Source organism: Balaenoptera borealis (assembly GCF_965194805.1).
Source record: "Balaenoptera borealis genome assembly, chromosome: 6".
NCBI classification, from domain to species: Eukaryota; Metazoa; Chordata; class Mammalia; order Artiodactyla; family Balaenopteridae; genus Balaenoptera; species Balaenoptera borealis.
Window position 1 is genome coordinate 36,165,829 of NC_138863.1, and position 25,706 is coordinate 36,191,534.

The 25,706-nt window shown below is 38.5% G+C and overlaps 1 protein-coding gene and 1 long non-coding RNA gene across 3 annotated transcripts in view; one reads left to right on the plus strand and one right to left on the minus strand.

The window, feature by feature from the left end:
- The window catches only part of LOC309631262, a 43,350-nt gene extending 24,912 nt beyond the window's left edge, over nucleotides 1-18,438 (minus strand). The window contains exon 1 of the long non-coding RNA XR_014246157.1: nucleotides 10,504-18,438. This is a non-coding gene — a long non-coding RNA (uncharacterized lncRNA). The remainder of the gene's footprint in view (nucleotides 1-10,503) is intronic.
- The window catches only part of SATB2 (SATB homeobox 2), a 194,017-nt gene that overhangs the window by 56,836 nt on the left and 111,475 nt on the right, over nucleotides 1-25,706 (plus strand). For both annotated transcript variants that reach the window (XM_082397358.1, XM_082397359.1), the window contains exons 4-5: nucleotides 18,450-18,576; nucleotides 19,702-19,825. In XM_082397358.1, the coding sequence (XP_082253484.1) occupies nucleotides 18,450-18,576; nucleotides 19,702-19,825 (251 nt within the window). The remainder of the gene's footprint in view (nucleotides 1-18,449; nucleotides 18,577-19,701; nucleotides 19,826-25,706) is intronic.

A 25,706-nucleotide genomic window follows, 5' to 3' on the forward strand; every position in this document is an offset into this window, starting at 1 on the left:
GATTTCTACATCCCTTTTAGTTTCTTTTCCTTTCCCTCCTCATGGGCACAGGACTATATCTGTGTATACTTAATATAGCAAACATTTTCCGAGGCATTAATTTTTAATGATTTCCTAATATTGATAGTGTGGGTTATACCATAATTTACTTAACCATCCCGTTTTTTTAGGCATTTAGGTTGTTTAGAGCTTTTCATTTGTACAGATAACTCTTTAATAAATATCTTTGTATTTGATGTCCTTCTATGTTTATGACTAATTGGAGTAATGTTCAATACTTTTTAAATTCTCGACTATATTCCCAGGTGACAAATTCATGATTAATTTTCACTGATATTTAAGATGTTAAATTGTCAGACTTCAGACTTTAAATTTAACTTAAAACTTAATGAGTTTTCTTGTTATTATAGTTAACCTGGAGTTAGAAAATACTTTAAGTAGAATTCGGGCTGGTGAAGGGCTTTATTGTCCTGATTTAAGGGTCAAACTGAAGAATTTATAAAGCATGCCTGCAATTACAAGACAGCTATATCTGAGTATTCTAAGGTATAGCAGTCATTTAAAATGCATAGCATTCATAATATTTAAATGTTTTATTATGAAATATGCCACACACACAAGAATATGTCATGTATACGCTTAACACTAAAGAGTAGATAATAAGACAAGTACCCTTGTATTCACCACTCTGCTTAGGAAATAGAATATTACCAGTACCTATGAAACTTCTTCATGTTCTCAATATGATTGGTGTTTGTTGTCATCTGTGTTTGTGTTTGTTTTCAATGTCAAGGAGCTCAGTGATACTGGGTAAGAAGATTTGTAAATGTTTAATCGTCTTCAGTTCCACTGCTTCCATCTCATCCAGTTGACCATCCTTTCTCACCTAGCCTGTTGCAACAGCCTCCAAACTGGCTTCTCTGCCTTTCACTCCTGAGCCACTTTAGTTCAGGACCTCAACACAACACTGCCTCCACCCCAGCCTGCCAGAGTCATGGCTTAAATGCAAAAACTGAATAATGCCATTCATCTGCCCAAAACCCTTCCCTGGTTTTCTGTTTGATTTAGACTAAAATTCAAATACTTGCTGTGACCTGCAAAGCTCTTTCTAACCTGTCCTGGCCTCCATCCTTAAGCACTTACTCTCCCCATTTCTGCTCTCAGCCACACGGGCCTTCTTTAAGTAAGCCTAGGCCAGATCTTTCCTGCTTCATGACCGTATACATTCTTTCGCCCACTTTTGCTCACTACCCTGTTTTCACCACGTTTTAGTGAAAACTTGCCTTTTCATTCCTTGAGCCATTTTCCCTATCTGATTATTCTTTCTCATAGCATCCTATTATTTTGTGCTTAGCACTTGTTGAATTTTTCATTTTGTCTTTGCTTATTGGTTAGACCTAGTAGACTCTTAAGTTTCATGAGTGTAGGCACCATGCCTATCTTGTTCACTACCCTGTACTTCTAATACCTGGGTAAACACTCCAGAAATGTTAAAACAATTGAATGAAATAATTTAATGCTGCATTTGGAAGAGAATATTAATATTACAAAGATTTTTATGTTCAAAAATGATATATGTTATTTTGGTCCAACAAAATACAACTGATTCAGTTCATTGAATTAGGTCTACATCCCTGTACCTCCTTTTGCTTGCATAAATATATTATTTTTAATTCTGACTGACCCATTTATTAAATGTGAGCAATTTAGGTTTAAATACTCCATTAGGGATTTATTTTCTCTCAAGTGCTTATCATAAGTATTTAAAATAGAAAGATTTTGGCAACATAATATAGTAGAAAGGATCTTGATATAATGGAAAGAATGTTGGCTTTGGAGTCATAAAAACTTGAGTTTAAATAGTAGTTATGCTGTTTGTTAGCTGTATAATCTTTGGAAACTACTTAACCTTTCTGTCCTCTGGTGTTCTCATCTGCAAAATGTGATGATAACATCTACCTTATTGGTTTGTTGAGAAGATCAAAGGAGGTAATATATGTTAAATCCTAGCGCTGTGCTTCCCACAAAATAGGCACTTAATTCATGATATTATTATTTTCATAATTATTATTAGAAGCTATGTGCCTATAGCAAGCTGCTTAATCTTTTCCTGCTACTATTTCTTAATCTGTAAAATGGGGATAATTCTTACTTTATGGGAATAACTTGAGGATTAAATGATACAATGTATGAGTGTATTGATGTAGGACATCTAGAGCAATTCTACCTGACTCATAGTTGACCCTCAATCAATGAATAAGGGTGATTGATAAAAAAGGACTTGAGATCAAGTTACTTAGTGGGAATTTGGAGTCTTTAAATTCCATTGATTCATTCAGTACATATTTATGGGGTGTCTGTTTTATGCCAGGTGCTTGGCTCAGTGCTACAGCTGCAAGGATGGCTAAGATGAAGCTCCACAGAGTGGCCTACAGTTTAATGGGGAAAGGGGATTTTATATGAACTGTTTAGTAATTTATCTCATGAATAAATACCAGCATAGTGAGATTAATTATCTTGGGGGGAATAGGAAAAGGGCTGTTCCTTCTGGAGGTATTGTTGGAGTTGGATTTCAAAGGCTAAGCAGGAGTTCTTCAAAGGGTAAGAGGTGCCATGATATGGGGAAAAAAATATCGGCTATGGCATCAGGCAAACCTGGCTTCCAGTCTCTGCCATTTAACATCTTTGCGATGTTAGGCAAGTTATTTAGCTTAATCTAAAATGGAGCCTCTCATATCTATGTCATAGGATTTTTGTGAAAGTTAATACAGTGAGAAAGTGTTCAGCTCATAGTAAGTACTTATATATGTCGGTTCTTTGCAACCACCTGGAATTTTGTCCTGTATCACAGGAAATTACAAAATGACCTCCACTCCCATGGGTCCATAGTTATACTGTCTTTATCTGGTCAAACATGAATTTTTTTCACTTGGTTAAATCTTTTTTAGATCTTTGTTTTTAAAAGTTCAAAGACTGACTATTCATCACCACTTCAAATTCAATTTGTTAGAACATTTACTTGGCTCTTTAGGAGTTTCACTCTCACTCATGGTCAGAGAAAATACCGTCCTCCTTCCTCTGGGATTCTAAACAAGAAATCAGTCATTTTAAACTCTTTGTCATCCTGCTTACTCTTTATAACGTCAACAACAATGGCAGCTTACATTTGGTTAGCAGTTTAGAATTTACAGAGAACCTGAATTCATATTACTTCATTGAATGCTCTCAACAACCCTTGAGTTGGAGGCCATTATGATCTTGTTTACAGCGGAGGAGATGGAGAGGCATGGAGGGGTAAATGACTTGGTCTTCTGATTCTAATCCAGTACTTCTAACTTGATAGCACACCTGCCTTTCTCTTTTGCCTGTCTTCGGATCCCATCATTCCTTCCAAGGTTGCCAGCATTCATCCTCCTTTTTCCTTTAGACTGCAGCAGTCTTGTTTAGTTCCGTATGGCCCGGGTTATGCAGCAGTCTCCTATGACCTAGATTCTGTAGCTCTAGGAAAGCTTGTACCTGCCTTTTGTTGATTTTGATAGATTGGTATTTCTCCATAATTTCTTGATGCTCTCCAATGGCTTCTCATTGCCCCGTGAAGCAACTTCAGGATCCTTTTACATTCCCCCTCAAAACCACCAGTGATTCTTCATTTCTTTTTTTGTTTTTAATAAATTTTTATTTATTTATTTTTGGCAGCTTTGGGTCTTCGTTGCTGCGCATGGGCTTTCTCTAGTTGCAGTGAGCGGGGGCTGCTCTTCGTTGCAGTAGGCGGGCTTCTTTTGTTGCAGAGCACAGGCTCTAGGTGCACGTACTTCAGTAGTTGTGGCTCGCGGGCTCTAGAGCGCAGGCTCAGTAGTTGTGGCGCACGGACTTTGTTGCTACGTGGCATGTGGGATCTTCTTGGACCAGGGCTGAAAGCCGTGTCCCCTGCATTGGCAGGCGGATTCTTAACCACTGTGCCACCAGGGAAGCCCCTGATTCTTCATTTCTTGACCTTAATTCCACCATCTTGTTGAGGTATGGAGTGTACTTAAGACGTGGCTTCTCTGAAGTGGAGCCATTTTTCTTGTAACACCCTTGGGCTCCTCAGCACCCTGCTAAGCACCTTCTACATGTCTTTCTAAAACAGCAGAAACCAAATTCTTCCATGATGGCTCTCTCTTGGGACACCCATGTCTGTATTAACTCCATTTAACAAAATTATTTGATATACTTACCTTTGTGAGTTTATTCTTCTTTTCTAGATTTTGTGTGGCTTACATTACTCATCATTCATTATTGCTGAGTTATTTTTCAGAGTCACCCAGGCTTGAACTGAATGACTTAGATTATAAATTCTTGGGATATAACGAGCACTGTCATTTTAAATTATTCTACGAGCAGCAGAAGCCAGTGTTGAGATGATAATGGTGATACTTAATATAATGTTTTTCTCTGTTAGACAGATCATAGGTTTATAAATGATGATTAGTCTTGGAATCTCTGCTAGCTGCAGCTTGTTTCCCACATTCAGGGTATATTTCCATTTAGCACGTCTTTACAAAATATAAAAACACTAAATTCAAATTCAAATTGATTAAAAATTACACTGTAGAGGATGTGAAGATCTATTACAAGATATGACTTTTTTTTTTTTTTTTAAGCATTTGTGATCCCTGCCCACTCCTTTGCCTAGCACCTTTTATTTTGTTATCTTTGTTTTAGTAAATAGGCATTCAGGAAGATGGTTTTGCACAAAAAGAATGAAAATAAAGGCATGAAGGAAAATGTATGCACTACCATCTCCTTGTCTCTCCCTCTGAGATTTTATGTATGCTCGGCTTCAAAAACCAGTTTAAAAATAAAAAAGATGAGGGCGGTTGCAATCTGCTCCATTTTATGCAGATTAGGTATGGCCCTCAGGCACCTGCCAAATTGCTAATATGGCCTTCCAGTTGGGTCTGATTAGTGTCAACCCAGATCTTCTTTTCCATTGAAATAGAAATATACTTGCTGGGAATAAGTTAACAACAGAGGTGATATTTTCACTAATAACCGTGGGTATAACCGTGGGTATACCCGTTATACTTGGACAGTTTCTCAGTGTAGATGAAGCAGACTAACCTGGGCATTTAGGATTTCCTTCACTTTATTTGGCTTCTACTCCCTGAGGACTTTGGGGTTTCCAGAGACCAGTGAGACTGTGACTTCCCTTTGTGCTATGATGACTTTGAAAGGTCATTTTCCTCTGCATTCCAAATGCGAAGTGTTATTGTCTTTTTTTTTTTTTTTTTTTTGGTAAAACACATCTGTAGGCTTTACATTTGCAAAAGCAAATACCTTAAATTGTCCAGAATGAATGTTTGTTTAAGGATACCCACTCTGGGCAATTGAGTTTTTGGATTATTGCAACAGTTATTTTCAGTGCCTCAGGGTGAAGCATTAATTATCTTCCAAAAAGATAATTGAGACAGCAAATATGGAAATCTCAAGCATCTCTTATGTCTCTATTAGAGCAGATTTTAAGGAAATATTTTGATAGCAATGATTGCATTTTGTAGGAAAAGAAGAATAAAAGGTTTGCATGACCAAGCAGGGGCTGGAAGTTCAGGAAGAAAAAAATTGGGGCCCTATCTCCAGATTTGGGTGCATAAAGAGTTATAGAAAATAGAGTCAACTTTGTCAGTCATCTAAATCAAGCCCATTTTGAAAATTGCTGCATATTTAATGTGAGCAGTATCTCCTATGGAGTCATTTTGTAACTCAAATTATTTTTTTGCCAGTGGAGGAGCAAGAAACATATTAAATAGTTGACGTAGTCTACGTCATCATGACTAGACCAGAGAGAGAAGTAACTGTGCCCCAAATACTGTAATAAGTTCTTTACGTGGGTTTGCTTCACATGGAATGGTTTATGGATGAATAAAAAAATTTGTTTTTTAGAGCTCTTATTCTGGTTTATTATAAGCATTATTACATGCACCACCCCACCACAACATTTTGCATAATTAATTAATTACCATCAGGTAATTCAGTAACAGGGACAAGAATTACAAAGCTCTTGTTGCTAATTTCTTTATTTTACTTGGTAAAATGCAAATTGAATGCTAAAATTAATAGTCATATAGATGTGATTGGGGAAGAAATTTGTAATCATTTTTGAACTCATAGTTCTTAGAACATAATCATGTTTCAGTATTACTATGCCAGCATTTTTTTGAGCCTCTACTAAGTGCCAGTCATCAGGTGAGGGCACTCAGACGAATGAGATAGTCTCTGATTGATTAAAACTAGTTATGAGATGTTTCCAAGTGTGTAAAAACCACAAATTGATAAATAAATGTCCATGGGCATTTAACTTAAGTACATTTAATGAACTGTGAATGATATGGAAAAGTATTTTATCAGAACTTAAAATTTAATAACTTATTCTTTGTTTCTGGTGTGAAATAATTTTACTGTGATATTGGATAACTTGGTTAACTGCTTTCTTCTAGTATAACAACATAGCAATACCATGATAAACATAACATAAACACCCAGTTTATTGCTGGATCATTATAACGTGAATATGATAATATACTGTTGAACAACTAAAATGAGCATAAAAAGAAAATTTGGGACCATGAAGGTACATGCTGCTTATTAATATATGAAAGAGTAGACATGAGGAAAACCAGTCTTCTTGTAGTGAATATTTTCTATACTCCTCCCATATATTGTGGAATATATATGTTAAAACAACAAAATAAAATAACGAAAAGTGAAATAAACTGATTTTTTTTTTTTTTTTTTTAACATTTGACTTAGTGACCTGACTATGTTTTTAAGATTTGTGATTCTTCCTTCCTGTTAGAGGTGGGAAGGTGATGGTGGCTTGATATTAGAATCAAAACGAAACACCACTCAAGATGTTTCAAGAATAATTGAATTAAAAGTCCGCTTGATATCACAGCCCCTGTGGGCATCTTTCCAGCCTTTTTTTCTAATGGAACACAACAGAAATTTACAGTATTAGGTCTCATATAATCCCTGTCTTCTCCTTGTCTTCCTTACCGGTTTTTAGTTTTTAATGCCCTGAATAAAAATAAGTCTGTTTACATTTTGAGGATCTTGTGTATCAATGATTCCTAGGGAATTTCTTAGTATTTATAATTAGATAGTTTTGAAATTTCAGTACCTTGCTCTTAATTTTCAGAATACTTCCTGAATGAATTAGATTTATTTACTTATGTGGGTTATGCTAGGGGCTTAGTTCATATACAAATATATCTTTAAGGAGAGGAAATTACTTATTTGTGGAGGTATATAAACACTATATTTCTTCTGTTTTGTGCTATGGAAATGCAAAATTGATCTGAGTGTAACTTACTTTTCTAATAATTGTGTTATTGTCTTTCATTCACATAAAATAACTCCTGGGGAAAGCCACTGTTAGCTAATAATTTTAATGTAAAGAAGTGATGAGCACAATTATATTTATTCAGGTAGTAGTCCATTAGTAGTCTGTAGGCAGCAGCTTTTGTTATTTTAGTTAGAAGTGCAGTTGGCAGAATGATATTCAGTTAAAAACAATCCTGATTGAGCCACGTTCCCTTTTTTGGTTGATATGAAAGCCATTGTTGTTTTGCTCACCAACTGGCAGACCTTCAATTATCCTGAATTTAGAAGTTGTTTACTATACTTTGAAAGTTTAAAAATGAGCCCTCCTTGAGAAACAAAAAGCTGGGTGCTTGCCATTTTTTAATTTTTTTATAGAAAAGTAGAATTTTAATGAAAGAAAAATCAATCCACCAATTCAATGTTGAGTTTATTTTCACAGTTTTGAAGTCTTAGTGTGTTTTTTAAATGATAGTAATCAAAGCCACCATTATTGGGACCCAAAGTATTCAGACAGTGTTTTGACTTAGAGTGTCAGAGCTGCGAGGGGGAGATCATCAGTAAGTCTCTGTGGGTGGGGTGGATTCCTTGAGAAGATTTGGCTTGAGGGTTTCAATCCCTCAGGCCTTTCTCCGTGGCTTCAACAGCTGTCTAGAATATCTGGTCTTCCTGGAGGTCCAGGGTGCCAAGAGTGTGAGGGCTCAATTTTCTACTTGTTGAGGGTTAACAGGATGCTAGGGATGGAGTCCGGGTAGGAAACATCAGTTGAACCTGCCAGGTGAGCTAGTGCTGCCCATGGGCCATTGGCAGAATGGCCGGCCCCCTTCCCTCCTTCTTCCCTTCCCATCTCTCCTTCCTCCCTTCCTCCCTCCCTTCCCATCTCTCCTTCTTCCCTCCCTCCCTTCCTTCCTTCCTTCCTTCCTCCCTTCCTCCCTCTTTCTTCCCTCCTTCCTCCCTTTCTACCTCCCTTCCTCTCATATCTTTGTGCCTCTACCGTCTGCCAGGAACTGTGCTTACAGTCTAGTGAGGAATCGAGACAATAAGTATTTACAAGTGCAGAGGATCTCTGGGATGCTTTGCAGCAGAGGGCAGGGGTGAGATGCAGTTCCTGACATCCCTGTCAGATTGCGGCCACTCCTAAAGATGGTAAGGTGGAAGCTCAAAGAAATTAAGTGACTTGCCCCAGTCACTGAGAGAACAATTTCCAAGCCCAGGCTCTTTTGACTACGTCAGGTGACTTGCCATGTTGGCCAGTGACATTTTAGAAGATTCACGTTTTTGCTTAAGTAAAAACATTGTAAAAAATATAATGCTTACCTCTTTTATGTTAACTTACAATTCATGAACGCCAGTGTATGTTTATACAGCACTTTATAATTTTCAGTGCCATTTAGCTCATGTTATTTTATTATAATTACCATTTTGTGAGTCAGGCAGGGGAATTTTTGTTGGTGGTGGTTTTATTCTGGTTTTGCTTTTAAATCCCCATTTTATAGAAGAGAAAATAGGTGCCCAGAGAGGTTAAGTGAGTTCCCCATAGGTGCAGAGCTACAGCCAACAAGGTTCAGATCCAACACCAGACCTGGGTATCCTGATTCCCAGTCTGCTGCTCTTTCAGACAGAGTGGCTTTCTTGTTTCATGACTGTCATGCACACACTGTATTTTAGGCATCCTCATGCTTATGGGGCTGTAGCTAGGGTTGTACGAACAGTTAAACTGACACGGCCCTTGCCTTCTGGCAGCATATAATCTAAATAAGGTAAAGAGTTTCTGGAGTTTATGCCTATACAGGAAACCGTTTTCTTCTGCTATCACCTATTCTGCCCATGCCATATCCTGCAAACTTAAGGGGGTCTGTAACTTTGTTACAATGCACTCCTAACTCTATTTTCCTTCTCACGTGCCAGAACTTTCTCCTTTCTCTTTGCTTATCCTCCTTGACAGTAGTGAGGGTGTTTGCTGGTGAGTTGGAAAAAAGGAATCTGGGAATCTCTTGGTTTCCTGCCCTTCTTTTGAGGAGAATCAGTGGATTGATCTTCTCCTTGCTCAGGTTCTCATTTATACTAGACGCTTGGGCAGTGCTTCCCAAACCTGGCTCATCCTCAGTATCTCCAAAGATCTACTCTGGAGCTCCTGTTCCACAAGTCCGGGTGGGGCCCACAACTGCTCTAGGGATGAACTTGATCTTGAATGCTTTAGCCATTCACTTAATATGACCACTCTCAACAGGACAGTCTTTACTAAACTGCAAATTCCTGGGAATGGGGAGAAAAAAAATCCATTTCTGACCTTCCCCTACCCTCCAGATCATCTGTAACTGTTCAGCCCAGCTACCGTGGGATAACTAGACATCCTGTCAGGGATAATTGCTAAGTCTGTACTACAGTTCAGTTACGCATTGATTCATATGGCATCTTTCTGACATGGCTGAATATTTTAGGGGGCTCAAATAGACCACTGTCATTATTCATCACCATGTATGTTGTGACTATAGATCTACCTTTTATTCACTTCAAGAAACATATATCTAATGAGAGCATACCTCATATGTATTGGGCCTTTCGCTTCTTTAGTATAGCCGTTAAAATGGTAGTGCCATATTTAAAAGTTTGGTTTGCCGCTTTTAAATATGACATTTCCAAAAAATGGAAATCAAGGAACTATCAGAACTTCTTTGAATGTAAAATATCTGAAACCTGCAAACCATGTACATTTTTAGATTTAATAGTAGAGTATATGTGAAGATGTACTGAAAGTAAAAATTATTAAAATGTTCTTAAAGGAAACCCCCAAGAATTTAAGCAAAACAAAACCCCTCCAAATTAATAGCAGTTGCCATTTTGTAATCATTATAGCTGTATTTGCTTCCATGTTTTGTAGTTTCTTAACAAATTACTGTGAAATTAGGTTAGTTGGAACATGAATAAATGTACAACATAAATGAGTATACTTTTGCCTTCATATTATATGGCGACATTTTCTTTGATATCGACATGCCCTCATAATATTGCCCTTAAGATCAGATATTATGTAACCTTAAATTATAGGAAACAGAATATGCCTGAAGGACAATTCTGCAATATATAATTGGGAGCATGCAGTTGATAGAATTTCCAAGGGTGCTGAGCCCAGTGACAAGGTACCTGGAAAGCTGGGTCCTTAGGGAAAATTTGTTGCAGCATTTGCGCTTCCATCTGAAAAAAATACATGTAATTAATTAAGATGGGAAATATTCATGCATAACTGTATTTTTAGATCTTCAGTGCATACTTCTTACCCCAGAGGATGCAGAAACAGTGGCTAAACCTAAGTTATGAATAGCATCTGCTAGAATATAGCAAAGCATGTTTAAAAGAGTATACATTTTCCCCTGTGTCTTTGATTATTGAAGATACTTTAGGGGGACAAATGCTAGAGGAAAATCTCTTTATGCAAATGTATTTCTGAGTTGAAAGGAGGAGAAGTTTGTGTTACCTGCCAAAATTAATCATTTAATTCTAAACTCTTTCAGATAATGATTAAACTGAGAACAATAATAAGAAAATATATACCAGATGAAATAGTTTTTAAGCAGTGGCAGAAGCTTAGAACTGATCACAAATAATTTCTCATAACGCTTTTCTTTCTCATTTGTCCTATTCCCCCATGTAATAGTTTTAAATGGCACTCTTATGAAATAAATAACTAAACACCAACCATATTTTTTTCATATCCTGAACAATATTTTGGCTGTTTTTCAGAAGAATTGGAATTCTGAAAATTAAATAAAGGTTTCTAAAATACCAACTTCAGAAAGTTTTATTTAATTTGTGGAATAATTTTGTTCTCTCTTTTTTTTTTTTCAATAGGGTCTTTATTAATTTAGTCTAGTTACTTAGTGCTTATGTTAAATAATCTAATAAAAGTAAGGGTTATAACATAACGTTTCCCAAATGTGAAGCAGCATCTATTACATGAGACAAAATCTTTATGCTGCAAAATGTGAAAACCATGTATAGAGTTACAAGGCATCAAATGGTACTGTATGTATTTTTTTAAGTAGAACATTTTTGTAGCATAAGGGGGTAGTCAGCTCAAGAAAAGATTGGCAGACAGCTGTGTATCACTATAGTTTATTCAGAAAGTGCTCTAAAATTCATATTTCAGTTTTTCAAGGCCAATAATATTCCTTATGATCATTTCTCCTGATACAGATATGATTTAAGATTAAAGTTAATGTCCTAAAGAGTAGAAACCTACCTTATTTGTGTTTGTCACTAATATCCAAATTGCTGCAGGTGGAGCTTTCTCTGTGTGTTTATTTGTGTGTGTGTGTGTATTTTTAGATAAATTCATTTACAGTACAGCCTCAGTATTTATTCTGAATTGTCAAATCATCTGTTTTGGTCCAGTGTTTTCTTTTGTATTGTTATAAATACAGGATTAATGTATTGTAGGTTCCCAGACAAGTATGTTTTGAGGTTTCATTAATTTGTGTAAGTTATAATGGTACTTGAATAATGTAAAATGCTGGAAGAATGCTATTTCATTTACCATTTACTTTTACCTCAATGCAAGACATTTGAAATATAGATAGTCTTTAAAATCAACACTGAATGTGTAGGAGAGTTTCAGTAAATTGTACTGGGGTACTGCTAAGCTATGGATTAAAAAAGGAAAATATGTACACTTCAAAAACCATTTTTGTTTTGCCTTTTTTCTCCTTCCTCATTGAAAAGTCATTCCTACCACAGGTTTCACAATAATAACTACAATTTATGTCCTTATGCTGCTACAGTTTGATGATATACCACAGTCAGGCCACAGGTTAGAAACACAGGCTGAGTTATTATATACTGCTGGGTAGTGATTTCCTGTGAACTGATTTATGGATAAATAATTCTATGTTCTTATTATATAGGACAGTTTTTAATTTCTTTAACAAAGCATAGCTGAACAACAGAAAATTACACGCTATAGCATAGGGACACGACCACTCTGAGGAGGATAAACAGATGCGATCAATGTCATGAGTTCTCCTATTTTTAAAAGGGGCCGCATCAGCAGTTGGTGTATTGTGGAAATAATACCGCTAACCAGAAGCCCCAAGGCTTAGTTACTCTGAGACTGGGATTTTTTTTATTGATACTCTTTTGCTGAGATCTTTTCAGGGAGTTAATGAAATGTATAAACCCTAGCCTTTAGATATTAAAGCTAATGTCTCATTTTTTTCCCAGGCTGAGTTTTCATTTTGCTTTGAAAATTAATGTTAAAATGCACCTGGAATAAAAGAAAATTATTCACTGAGCTGTTCTACAGGAATACTGCTGATATCTTGCTGGTTTCCTATATCTGTCTCACAGATAATTTGTGGGCTTTATTCTACAATATACCCAACATATACCTATTTTATCAGCATCTATCTCTATGCTACCACAAACTGTGAGGGCTGTTCTCTTGTACTTTATAGGTGATCTGTTGCAGGCCTTCATGAAATAAATATTTCTTATATTTGAGGTACAGGGGATAAAACTATCATTTTGGTTTATTTTAAGAATGGTTTCACTTAACTATGTGTTTAGTAATAATAAGCTTCTCTACTCAATTGTGAGATCCATAATTACAGGGATAGTGTGTACTGGGTTATCTTTGCATCTTAGTGACTTATGCTGGAGACACGAAAGAAAAATTTGTTAAATGAATGATGATTAATGCTAATACAAACCCTTGTGATGTTTTATTGCTTATATTGTATTATCGGCACATTTTATTTATCACTCAGAAGTGACCGACTTTCTAAAAACTTGAATCAAATATTGATGAACTATAACGTGTATTATCACCACTCTTGTTTTCACATAGTTAGAGGTACGAATGATATGAATGATGCATATGAATTATGCATCTACTGAGAAGAGTATTTGGTTTCTTTGAGATAGGTTATAAACTGATAAAAATAACAAATACATATGAACACAAACAGCTATTGATATTTCTCTTTGTGATACGTCCACTCTGGCAGAATACTGCATTGAGAGAGTAAAAAACTGGTTTCCATTATTGCATCTTTTTAACTTTAAACAAAAATTGCCTCCATTCCCAACCTAATTTTATGTCACTAATGGGAAATTTACCTACAAATGCATTTTGTTATTTGGTCTAAAAACATTACATGAAGAGTGGATTGGTCCTCTGTATTTTAGTGAACAGATTTGTCTAGATATAAACAATTTTATTTATATTATGCTCAATTCAATCATGTTAACATTTGTATGAATTTCAACCCCAAAATAAAGGCCCATAATTTGGGACTCAAAGACCTTGAAATTGCATCTGTAATAATCCTCAGCACCAGGCATTTTGTAAATGTTCACAGATGATAAATTCTTTGGAAATAGGAAAGATGATGTGGGAAACAATGTTTATGTCTGAAATGGCACTGTTGAGGGAGACAATTTTTTCCAGAGAAGCTGGCTCTTCAGGCCCTGTCACCTGTTTGCTCATTGGTCTCATATGTTCCTTTGTTTAACATTAAATGTCAAGACCCTGCCCCATGTGTGACTGTGTGATTGGGCACTGGCACACGGGCAGAGCTGAGTAGAAAGGATATTGGTCCAGGAGTTGGAAAACTTGTCAGATGAAGCCCTGGGGACTAGTTCTGGCTGTCACACACAGATGTCCTGGAACACTCACTCTTCTCTGATCTTCACCTCACTTTCAGGTGTAATACTGACCCCCTGCTCTCCTCGTGAGGAGGGACTAATGGTTTGGAAAAAAACACTTTGTAAACTGTAAAGTAACATAAAGGGATATTGTGATAAAGTTAAGCTCCTTCTAAGATACACAAACTAACCAAGAGTATTTATTGTGCAGCTGTATAGAGAAAGGAGTTACTTCAGGCTGGGTTGATCAGAGTTGGAATTATTCTTGGTGCAGAATTTGAAGAATGTGTACGATTTCTAGAAGTGAATGCATGGGATCAGTACTCCAGACAGAGTGAGAGTGTGATATATATTCAGAGAAGAATTGGGAATTGCCATTTATTGAGCATGTACTGTGTGCCTGGCTGGGCTTGAGTGTGTATGTGTGTGTGTGTGTGTGTGTGTGTGTGTGTGTGTGCGTGTGTGTAGAGTACTATCTAATCATCATTAGTTTTCCTCATATTTTGGATTGGGGCTATAAAACCTACTCATGGAGTGTAAGCATTAGAAATAATTCTGTATACTTATAGTTATGCTGTTTTTATTGAGATTTCTCCAACACTGCGAGTCAGATATCCCCAGTGGGAACATAACCTCTCTTCCTTCTTTGTTCGCCTTCACTGTACTGAAGCATTTCTTGGGGTCCGTATCCCTCCTTAGAGGGAGCCAGGAAAAGGCTGTTATAGATGTTAGATACACCTATCTGGATTATTTCATCTCTTTTTTTCTCCCCTCAGAATGCTTCCCTTTTTTAATCCACCTGAATTCCAGTATAGGTTAATCATCCTAAAGCTTTGCTTGATGGTGTTACATCTACACCCAAGAACTTTCAAAGATCTGTTTTCCCCTAACTTTTACTGAGCACTTATTGTGTGCCATCTCACTGCTACATTCTGGTTCTCATTTTAAGCCTCGTGGCAACCCTGAAGGGTAGGCACTGTTATTATCCCCATCTTACAGATAATGGAAGCCAAGCCTTAGAGAGACCAACTAAATAACTTGCCCAGAATCTTGCAGCTGACAAGCAGAGGAGGCTGGGCATGGACTCACCTCTGACTCCAGGCCTTGCTCCTGACCTCTGACCCATACGGTGCATTACTGAGCTGGGCATCTGAGGCCTTCCAGACTTGGAACCAAGATCTTTTCCAGTCTTTGCTTCTGAAGTGCCTCACACTTGAACCAGTATGACTTACAGGCTACTAAGAAGAGCGAGTGATTGATGTACAGTCTTCCTTTGTGATTTAAAATAATGAGGGCCTTTTATAGGCACTTGACTAAATTAAAGATTAAATGATATTGAAGTCATCCTTGAGTAAATATTTTTGAAATAAATTGACTGTATCTTTCTTTTAGGGAACGTTAAAAGATGTCTAAATAATTACTGTAAATGATTAATTGTTGGGATTAATGATATCCAGGCTCTGTACTAAGGGCTCTACATTCAATCTGCACAATATTCCTATGAGGTCAGTACGTTTATTGTTCCATTTTACACATGAGAGGACTGAGGCGTAGAGAAATTAAGTAACTTGCTACAGTTACATGGTTAGTAGGTGGAGGAGGCAGGATATGAACAGAGGCAATTTGACTTGGAAGCCGGAATTCTTTGTCACTATGGTCTACTGCTTCCCATTTTGATTTCCTCAATTAACACTCGACACCAGCCCAAGAAATATTTTTGTCTATTTTATATCAGGGAAGGAGGACTGTATTTCCAAAGAGGGTTAATACTTTAGACAGAGACCTTATTTGGAGGAAAGGCTTATTAAAAAGTGTTACTCCAAGTCCCTGCCAGGCTGGAGGAGAGCAGCCTCTGGACACCACTGTCCTACCAGATCTGGTTCCTGCAGACTCTGGTAGGTAGTTGAGCAAAGAGCATGACTTCTAGGTGCAGGTTAGTCAATATGGTGCGAAAAAGAAAAAGCACACGCACTTCGCATTGCCTGAAAATAGCATGTGTCTGCAGCTCTCTTCCAAGATGTAGAAACCACCCTGTAGCAGCTGCTCTCTGTGGAGGCATTAAGTGTTGTGAAGACACCTGTATGTGTCTAATTCCAGCCCAAACAAGTCTCCTTCCGGCTCATCAAGGTGGGGAGAGAACTTATCTAAATGGAGATTACTATTTTCAATAGAGTGACTTGTCTGTCATTTCCTGTAGAGATTCTTCCCCCTCCACCTTTTTAAAAATTGAGGTATAATTTACATACAATAAGATATATGCATATTAAGTGTTCGGTTACATGAATTTTGACAATTTTCATACCCGTGCAACCACCAGCCAAAACTAGAAAATCCCCTTTATGTCCCTTTCCAGTCATGCCCCTGCTGTCTGGAGGTAACCACATTCTGACTTCTCATAGATGAGTCTTGCCTGTTCTTGTATTTTATATAAATGAAATCATTCAGAGATATTCTGTTGTCTCTGGCTGCACTGTGGTATAAACTTACAGCGAAACACTCCCCAACAATAAAAAGGAATGAACAATGACACACACAATAGCATGGATGAATTGCCTCTAGAGTTATGCGTTAAAGTTTACGGGATTCATTTGCTTCATGCTACCTTCATATTCTTAGTAACCAAAATGACCCACAAAATTGGCTTCTTCGACTTGCCTACGATAGTGTGCAATTGCTGACTTCATTTTTTCTCCCTCTAATCTCTTATAATAAAATATCATCTTTAGAAGATGGTCTGTTTATACTCAACTTGTGGGCTATCACGATAATGACGTTTTAAGGGGATTAAAATTGTGGAGTGATTTTTGTAAAAAGGAACTATGTTAGGCATGTTACGTGGTATCTTTTTAGTACTTTCAAATGTCAGAAGGAGTAAGGGAAGCAGCGAAGCAGACCCAGCCTCTCCTGGATGGCTGTCCAGCGGGCCCTGGATGTTCATTTTCATGACTACTGCATGCTGTGTGCTGTGCACTTTTCATTGTCATGAGAGAGAATGTTAGGAAAACTATCCCCACAAGAACACAGCTTTTCTTGGCAAGTGAAATATGACTTAAGGAGCCAGAACTGGAGACATACGGTACTATGAATGGGAGCTGTGTTACTTTATTGGATCTGAGTCCAGGCACTATTTATACTGCAGCATATTCAGCACCAGATTGTTAAATCTTAATACTGAAACAGTGCATCATTTTAATATTTTTGTTCTGTTTATTCCCTGTTTTCAAGCATTATGTCAAGCATTGCGCATTCATTGATTTCATCTTGGACAGGACGTGTGCCCTGACCAGAAAGTTCATTTCCTATTATTGAAATTTCGCCCCATAGCTATAAAGCAGCATTTTGTGAAGCTTTTAAAAGTTCCCTTGGGTATACAGGTGTTCTCTGCTTTTGGTGATAAAATATATTTTTTGAAAGAACAGTGTAGTTGGACTCACCTGCATTGTCAAAAATAAAAATAAGAATGCTGTTTCTCTTCTAACGCTAAAACATAGCTGTTTTGGATGTGTGACAATTTTTGATATCCTGGGGACCATTGGATTTTTCATAGCATACAAATAAAATGTTTGTTGCTGTGTTGTTTGTGAAATGGGCTTCTCTTTATTTTTCTTCATCTGTGTTATGTGCGCCCTGTGCACCAGATAAGATGGGTCTGTCTTGTGAATAACTTAGCATTTTCACCACGTGTTGCTGAAGCTGTCCCATGAGTCTGCCCAAGTTTGACCAGGATTTTTATTCTCTCTCCTTTGTCACGAGTGTTTACCATATGTAGCAGGAAACCCGCAGGGAAAGGGTACCACTGTCACTGTGAAAAGAACTGAGGAATTAAAAAAGGAAAAAAAAGGAAGTTGAAGGCATCTCTGCTATTTCTGATCTGTGGTCAATCATTGTGCTATGGAAAACAAGCCCTCTGCCTGGTGAAACGTGAATCTGGAAGTGAACTCTCACTGCTTCTTCAGCTCCAGATGCTATTCGCACTGGGGTTCACACCACAACCAGGATGTGACTGTGTGTGTGCTGAGCCCACACACAGGAATTTTCTTGTACAATTCAAAACCGAATCTTATATTTACTTAAGGCTTGCTTTTTTTTTTTTTTTTTTGTCTATGAAATCAGCAGTTCGGTATATTTAGCACCAGTCTTAAGTTAGACTGTGAAACAAGACTTTGGGGGAAGGAAGTATCCGTATGGTTTTCTAAGTAATTTAAGAAAGAGGAAAACATAAAAAAACTGATTGTCCATGATTAAACCTCATCCTTTCATTCTCATCTTCCTGTATAGTTCACTCAGTTGTCAGCCAGAAAGAAATAGTCTATTGCACTGGGTTGTAAAATATCTCTGAGTGGGCCTTGAATGTTGACTATTGGATGACCTTCCTAACGTTGAACAAACAATGGGAGGGTTTAATAAATAGCAGATATGTGTTTATTATGTTTTTCTTCCCTGTGCAGGAATAATCAAGCTTGGGAGGTGGAACCCTCTCCCCCTCAGTTATGTGACAGATGCACCCGACGCGACAGTGGCCGACATGCTGCAAGATGTCTATCACGTTGTGACGTTGAAAATCCAATTACAAAGGTGGGTGTCTCTGAACATCTGCCCTTCCTAACTCTCAGAGCTGCTCTGTTGATCATAGAGTGGCTACAGAGATCAGCTCATCCTGTCTTTGTTAATTTCTAGACATTGAATGAAATGAAAAAAAAAGAAGAAGTGGGGGGGGGCGTCACCAGGCATCTTTATAGTCCGCATTCCAACTGTTTTATGTTTTGTTTTCAGAAGCAGTGAAGTGGTAACCTAGGGGAAGCTTGATAAATCATTAAAAATCTGCAGCCTTTAAAGGGGAACTTTCCACAGCCCCTAATTTAATGAGTCCTCTGGTTAAATGCTTAGCACATAATATTTGAAGAATAAACACCTCTGCTGTTTCAGGCTTGCGTTTGAGGGGTGAGTTTGGTGCCCTTGTAGCCTGCTTACCAAGAAGGTGCTGGCACTGGACGTCTCTTGCTTTCCTCTCTGGTGGCCTGCAGAAGTTCTGGGGATGATTTCTTTTTTTCAGATACAGCATCCAGAACAAATTATGCCTCTGAAGAATCTAGAGTTTCTCTGCAGAGTCTTGTATTGTAAAGTGCCTGCAACTCATGTGATTTAATGAATATTGTCCTTTATTGTAAAGGTTTTGAATCTACCCCTTTCGGAGAATTTACACTTTAATAGGGACCCACCATTCCTGTCCTTGCCTAGGAATGCTTTAATGTCTTTTCTTTAGTTAGTTTTTTGTTAGCGAAGTGACATCTCTGGATTGTTCTATGAGGGTGAATGGTAGGCCTTCAGATTTGATGAAGCATTTGTTTACATTTAACCTTAGGAATGTCCAATAATTAAGTTTAAATTGTGGAAGTTTATAATCACACTGTCATGCCATTTCTTTCAGTAGATTGGAGAAATCCTATTTTAAAAAAATTGGCATTTCTTCATATCCGAAGTGACCGGTTTTCTCAGGCTAGTGTGATACCCATCTGAAAGAGACCGTGATGGGTTCTATCAAGGTCCTAGAGAAGCAGTTTTGCTCCCTTTCCCTCATTTTGGGCCCACATTCAACCCTGTTCTTTGGTGGTTCTCCTAATGCTTCACAGGACCCAGGGGTGACTGCTGTACTCTGCATTTAAGGGTTTGCATGTCATTCATTCTTGCTCTGTTTTCCAGTTGTTCGAAGTTGGAAGACTTGCCTGCGGAGCAGTGGAACCACGCCACGGTCCGCAATGCCTTAAAGGAACTGCTCAAAGAGATGAACCAGAGCACATTAGCCAAAGAATGCCCTCTCTCCCAGGTCAGTGTCTTCAGGAGAAATGAAGAAGCCAAGGGTGGGCTGTCTGAGCAGGAGGGGCACTCCTGCTCAGACAGCTGTCTTTTATTTATATTCACACTACATCTTAGGTGGAAAAAATATGGAGGTTGTGATGCTTTTTTTTTTGTAGAGGAGAACTTATCACTTACTGAGAGCTCTGATATAGTGGGAGTCACATTAAAACATTTTAAACTCACAGTCTTTAACTTCTCACATATGTCATAGGAGGTAGGTATCAGTGTCTCCATTTTATAGATCAAGAAAACAAGGCTCAGAGAAGCACTTTACCTGCCTAAGCTTACTCAGCTGGTTAAGTGACAGGTTGCAACCCCAGCTGAGACCTCCCTTGCCAAAGCTCAGGCTCCAAATTACTGTGTTACTTGGTCAGTGAAATGGGTCAGCCATGCCAAACCCATCTTAAATTGTTTTTATTTGTTTATTGAGCCTTTTCTGGGTCTAGCAGAGAGAGATGATCTTTGCATCATACCCACTTGTAGAGATTTGGGAGTGAGTTCACCACATGAAAATGCATCACGAGAAAAAGTGGTACTCTGTTTTTACTGAACTGATCATAAACTAAAACAAGCCATAAAAATAAGAGATTGAGAGGATCAAAGGGAGGAACAGCAGAAGAAAGGGCTTGCGGTTCCATTTGTGTTCATGGGTGAAGAAGGCCCCACTTTTTCTAATGATAAGATAATATTTTGGTGGCTATGGGGAGTGGCTTAGAACTGCTGTGAAATGAACTCAGGTTAACATTATTTAAAGCCATGAATGGAAATCCGTTTTCTGGTGTGAGTTGCTACACTTGATTTAAGACAGTAGACTGACTACATGTCTGTCAAATTCAAGGGAAGATGACAAGAACCATAGAAACTTGATGTGTCCTGAGCTATGTTCCAGGATAATAGTCTTTGGGGGAAGCAGGAAGCCTAGTGGTTGAGAGCTTGCATTGTGGAATCAGTCAGATCTGGATTCTTGTCCTGGCTTACAAGCTTTTGTGACCTCATCTTTATAAGCCTGTTTCTTTGTATGTAAAACCAGGAGAGTAATAGTTCTAAGTCATATAATGAGGAGTAATGAGATAAATCACATAAAATCTTGGCCTGGTACGTCGCATACAGTGATACTCCATAAATAGTACCAGCTGTTATTCCTGAGACATGATATTATTGGTGTGAACTGAATAATTTTTATATGCGTCTTGGAGAGCGTTTTGGAATTTAGATCCTCTGAGACAAAGCCTGCTATTAATATTTTTGCTTCCAAAAAATCAGGACGGCATGTACCTGAGTCGTAGATTGAAGGGGACACCATCAGTTACATCCCTACTTTTGTGCTTACACCTTTCACATAGGCCATTTCAATACCTACCTGTAGGTATGTACATAGGTGCTAAAGCTTGTTGCTAGAATTTTGATTTATTCCAATGAGATTGCTTATGAAGTTCTAAAAATAAATATTTTGAATTATTCTGATCATATACAGGGAATGGATAAAGAACAATATAGGGAAAAAAAATTTCAGTCATTTCTCCTAAATTTTACAATTAGTCACAATTAATTTTCTCTTGGATTTACTTGAAAGTCAAATTGGGCTTTGCCTAGAAGTGGGCAAGCTCCTAACAATATCACCAATTCAGAATTTTATCCAGGGCTTTTGAGGCCTATGGGAATTTGGTCAAAATTGATCTACTGTGATTATTAGGTTTGGTTATAACTATAAAATGTGGCTAGAGGGACAGCCTGAGCGGAAAGAACCCACATTAGGGGCTGAGCACCCTGAGCTCTCATCTCAGTAATTTTTTTGTTTGTTTTTTTGGCCGTACCACGTGGCTTGTGGCATTGAACCCGGGCCCCGGCAATGAAAGCGCTGAGTCCTAACCACTGCACCGCCAGGGAATTCCCGAATCTCAGTTCTTTTATGTTGAATGTGTGATCCTGGGCAAGCCCATCCACTCTCAGAACCTCATGAAACTCGTCTGTAAACTGGGCATGATTGTATCCACATATGTCACATAATTTGCAGGGTTGTCTTGAGATTCAAATGAGAACATCTTTACCCCTGCTGTAAAAATCCTCTTTTCTCCCCCATTTTCTGTTCTCATTGCTTGCCCACCTAGTTGCCCAACCTACAAAGTTTCTTTGCTGTCACTCTCATATTAGATATAATGGATTCTACCACCTCTGTTTCTAAAATCTTCCTCCTTTGTGCCATTGCCTTGTTTAGACTTTTGTCACATTTCACGTGAAATATTTTCAGTCATCCCGCATCATAGTCTTTCTCCTGCCACCTGCTTCTCCAAAGCTAACATTGTGCCATTTCCTCGTCCACAAGCCTCCAGCGACTCCCCCTGCTCAGCCTGTAGGAAAAACAGAGTGCATAGCATAGCCCGTGTATACCGTCAAGATGCCACTAACCTGATTTCCCACCAGTCGCCTTCCTCCCTCTACCTGCATCCTCTCTGTGCTCCAAACCATGCAATTAATCGTTCTGAAACATTTACCGTTGCTCAAACTTCACCAAAATATTCCCAAGGGTGGGAGCAACCTAATTAGTCCCATTAGCACTTCAAGTCGGACAAAGCAACTTCTTATGTTACTTTTACAATTCATGAAAAGCAATACACAGTTTACTCCATATACCTGTGCTTTTGCTGTTTTTAAAAATGCCATACAAATCGCTTTACCTGTTAAATTATTAACCTCCCCTGTCCACATGAGAGTAGTCCTCAAGGGAGATGTGCCATGTTAACCTGTGGCTTTGGTGGCCCCTGCACACAATGATGGTGACCTCAGAGTCCTTCAGCGTGACACTATCTTGCTCTTGCTATGCGATTTCTCTTGGCTAGCATGCGCTACTCTCTTCTGCTTGAGGAAATCTTTCAAATTCCAGCTGGAAAGTCACTGCTGGTGAAGAACCCTGACCTTCTGATTAAAGTAGTTGCTGCTTCTGCTTTTAGTAGCCTTTTGGACACACCCCTGTCACAGCACTTATCACAGCCTGTTGTCAGTGTTATCTGCCAGTTCTCATCACTTACTGGACTGCCCACAATAGGGGAAGCCATCTCTTATCTCCGTGTTCTCAGCATTCAGCACAATGTATGTCTTGCATGTTGTGGTTACTCTAATGCAGGAGTTCTAAACTTTGGCCCAGTTGAACTTCGGGGCTGGATATTCTCAGTGGTGGGGGAATGTCCTGTGGTCCTGTGTATTGTGGGGTCTTCAGCAGCATCCCTGATCTCTATCCACTAGACGCCGGTAACATCCCCCCTACCCAAACCCCCCGCTCTGTGACAACCGAAACGTCTCCAGACATTGCCAAGTGTCCTTTGATGGGAGGAAAATCACTCTTGCTTGAAAGCCACTGCTCTAGTGTATTTAATACATTCAATATTAAAATGTTTTAGAAAGTTTTATAAAATGTAAAGTTTGATTATTTACAGCGTTCTTGGCAACTCTAAAATGTTTTGAACGAGAAACAGTGAATACAGTACTTTGGTGGTTGATGCCCAGTACATTTTCAATCAACCGGGGGCTCAGTTCTATTGCTTAGATATGGAGGAGCTTTGATTTAGGCTTCTGGTATGCTGTGTGATTATGGAAAATCTCACTGGGGTAGTCCTTCTCAGCCAGCATGGGCATGTAATGTGGGCGCCTGAATTAATCCTATGACTGTTACCCTGAAACGTTCCGGATTATTCACTTAAATTGCATAGCTGGATTGCATTTTGGTGTGGAGATAAGCTCACTCATTTTGTTGGTGGCTGTCATAGAATAGGTGCATACATTTTTTGTTCAATCTGTGCAGTGTGAAAAAGAATGAATTTTTGTTCTGAGACAGTGAAACGGTAATTAAAAAATGTATTTTACCAGCTTTAATGGAGTCCCAGTTAACAGTCAGGTACTTTACAATGGGCTGGGGGTACAGAGGTGAGGATGAGAGAGAGATGAAGCTTTCAGTGTAGGACGAAGAGAGTGGAGCACCAAATGCTACTTACTTTAAAGCAGAACGGTAGATTATTGGGCTATCTAAAATATTCTCAGTTCATGAGGAGAAGATGCCTGCTTTTAACATAATTCTCCCTTACTACCCCCAAGCCAAACCATATTAGGTGTTTCCTCACTTAAGTTTGGCAATTGCATAAAAGAATGAGTCCGTGGCTAGTATATATTTTCTTGAACATCCCAGTGGTCTACATTTCAAAAGAGCAGCCTTGAAGGCAGAAGGAAAGAGTGGAAAAGTCCATAAAAGGGCAACAATTGTAGGCTGAGGCATATATATTTAAAGGGAGGGAAGTCATGATTTAGCTGTACTCTGTCTGGCCAGGTGCTTGGAAAGTATAGGTTGTATTTGTGTGTCTGTGTATTTATTTTTGATTTCACCTTTCAAAATGTGTTTAAATGCTGACAGCCTCTTCCTTTTCCTCTGATGTCCCCCTGAGTCACCACTTCCAGCCTCTTCCATCAGCCCATAGTCTGTCCCAAGCATCCTAATTTCCTATACTTTAGACCCAGGTCTCCCTTATTAAAATGGTCTCTAACTGTTCCAATTTGAAAACATTATGAACACATCTTTCTATGGCTCACTAATTTTTTTACTGAAGGAAGAGTTAAAAGAGAAAACCCCAGGTCCTCAGGGTTTCAATCCATTAAACTAAGAAGAGCTAACAGTGCCTGCCTTGATCACCTCATAGGTTATTAGGACGATCCAATGGAGACAATTTGCAAATGTAGGCGCACCTTCCGGTGTCCCCCTGCCTCCCCTCCTAATTTTATCTCTGCGACACTAGACATGCTTTAAAAAAAGTTTTTTGTGGTAAAAATACATAACATGAAATTTATCATTTTAACAAGTTTTAAGTTTACAGTTTTTAAGTTTACAATTCAGTGGTATTAATTACATTTACATGTTGTACGACCATCACCCACCCGCCCCCTCCTCCCCCGATCTATTTCCAAAATTTTTCATCGCCCCAGACAAAAGGTCTGTAATCATTAAGCAATAATTACCCATTCTTCTCTCCCCCAACAGCCCCTGGTAACCTCTATTCTGTTTTGTGTCTCTATGAACTTGCTTATTCTAGATGTCTCAAAGAAGTAGAATCATAGAATATTTGTCCTTTTGTGCTGGCTCATTTCACTTAGCATACAGATACGTTTTTAAAGCAGCTCTGTCCCATGCCCCTAGTTGAGGTTTTATTGCCAAATATTTGAGGAGCAAGAGGACTGATGGGAGTTTTTGAACTGTGAAAAGGTTACTAGATTTCCAGTATAATGGTGATGTAGTGGTTATATAGTCTTTTAAAGACATAGATTGTAGGATAATGATTTCTGCCATCCTAGGCAAGTCTTGCCCATTTGGGGATCATTAAAGGAACAACTTAAATGTACAATATGCCAAAATAATGAGGCAGTGAAATCAAGCAGCCAGTTGGGTCAATAGAAAAGAACAAATTGATCATGCCCTCATCTACAGACAAGTGGCTGATCAACTGCCTGGACCAGTATTGTCTTAACCAGTTGCCAACTGTTCATTTCATTTAATCTTAAATTCACGGGTGTAGTGGGGATGCATCCTGTCCCGTGTTAACGAGGTGCCAACTGTCCATTTCAGTTATTTTCGTGCAAGGTTGTTTTAGATCACGGCCCAACCTCATGAACTCTTGTTGAAGAGGGCTCACAGGTGACAACTTCTAAATAATTCCCAGTGGGTGATTGAGATGACCATCTGAAATGATTGCAGGAAGAGGAGAGAGCTGGCGTCCGCTGGCTCCACCTCTTCTGCGCTAAGCCTTCTATGCAGATCAACTCTGAATCCTTACAGCCTCTGAGGCAGGTATCAGTATTCCCCTTTCACAGAC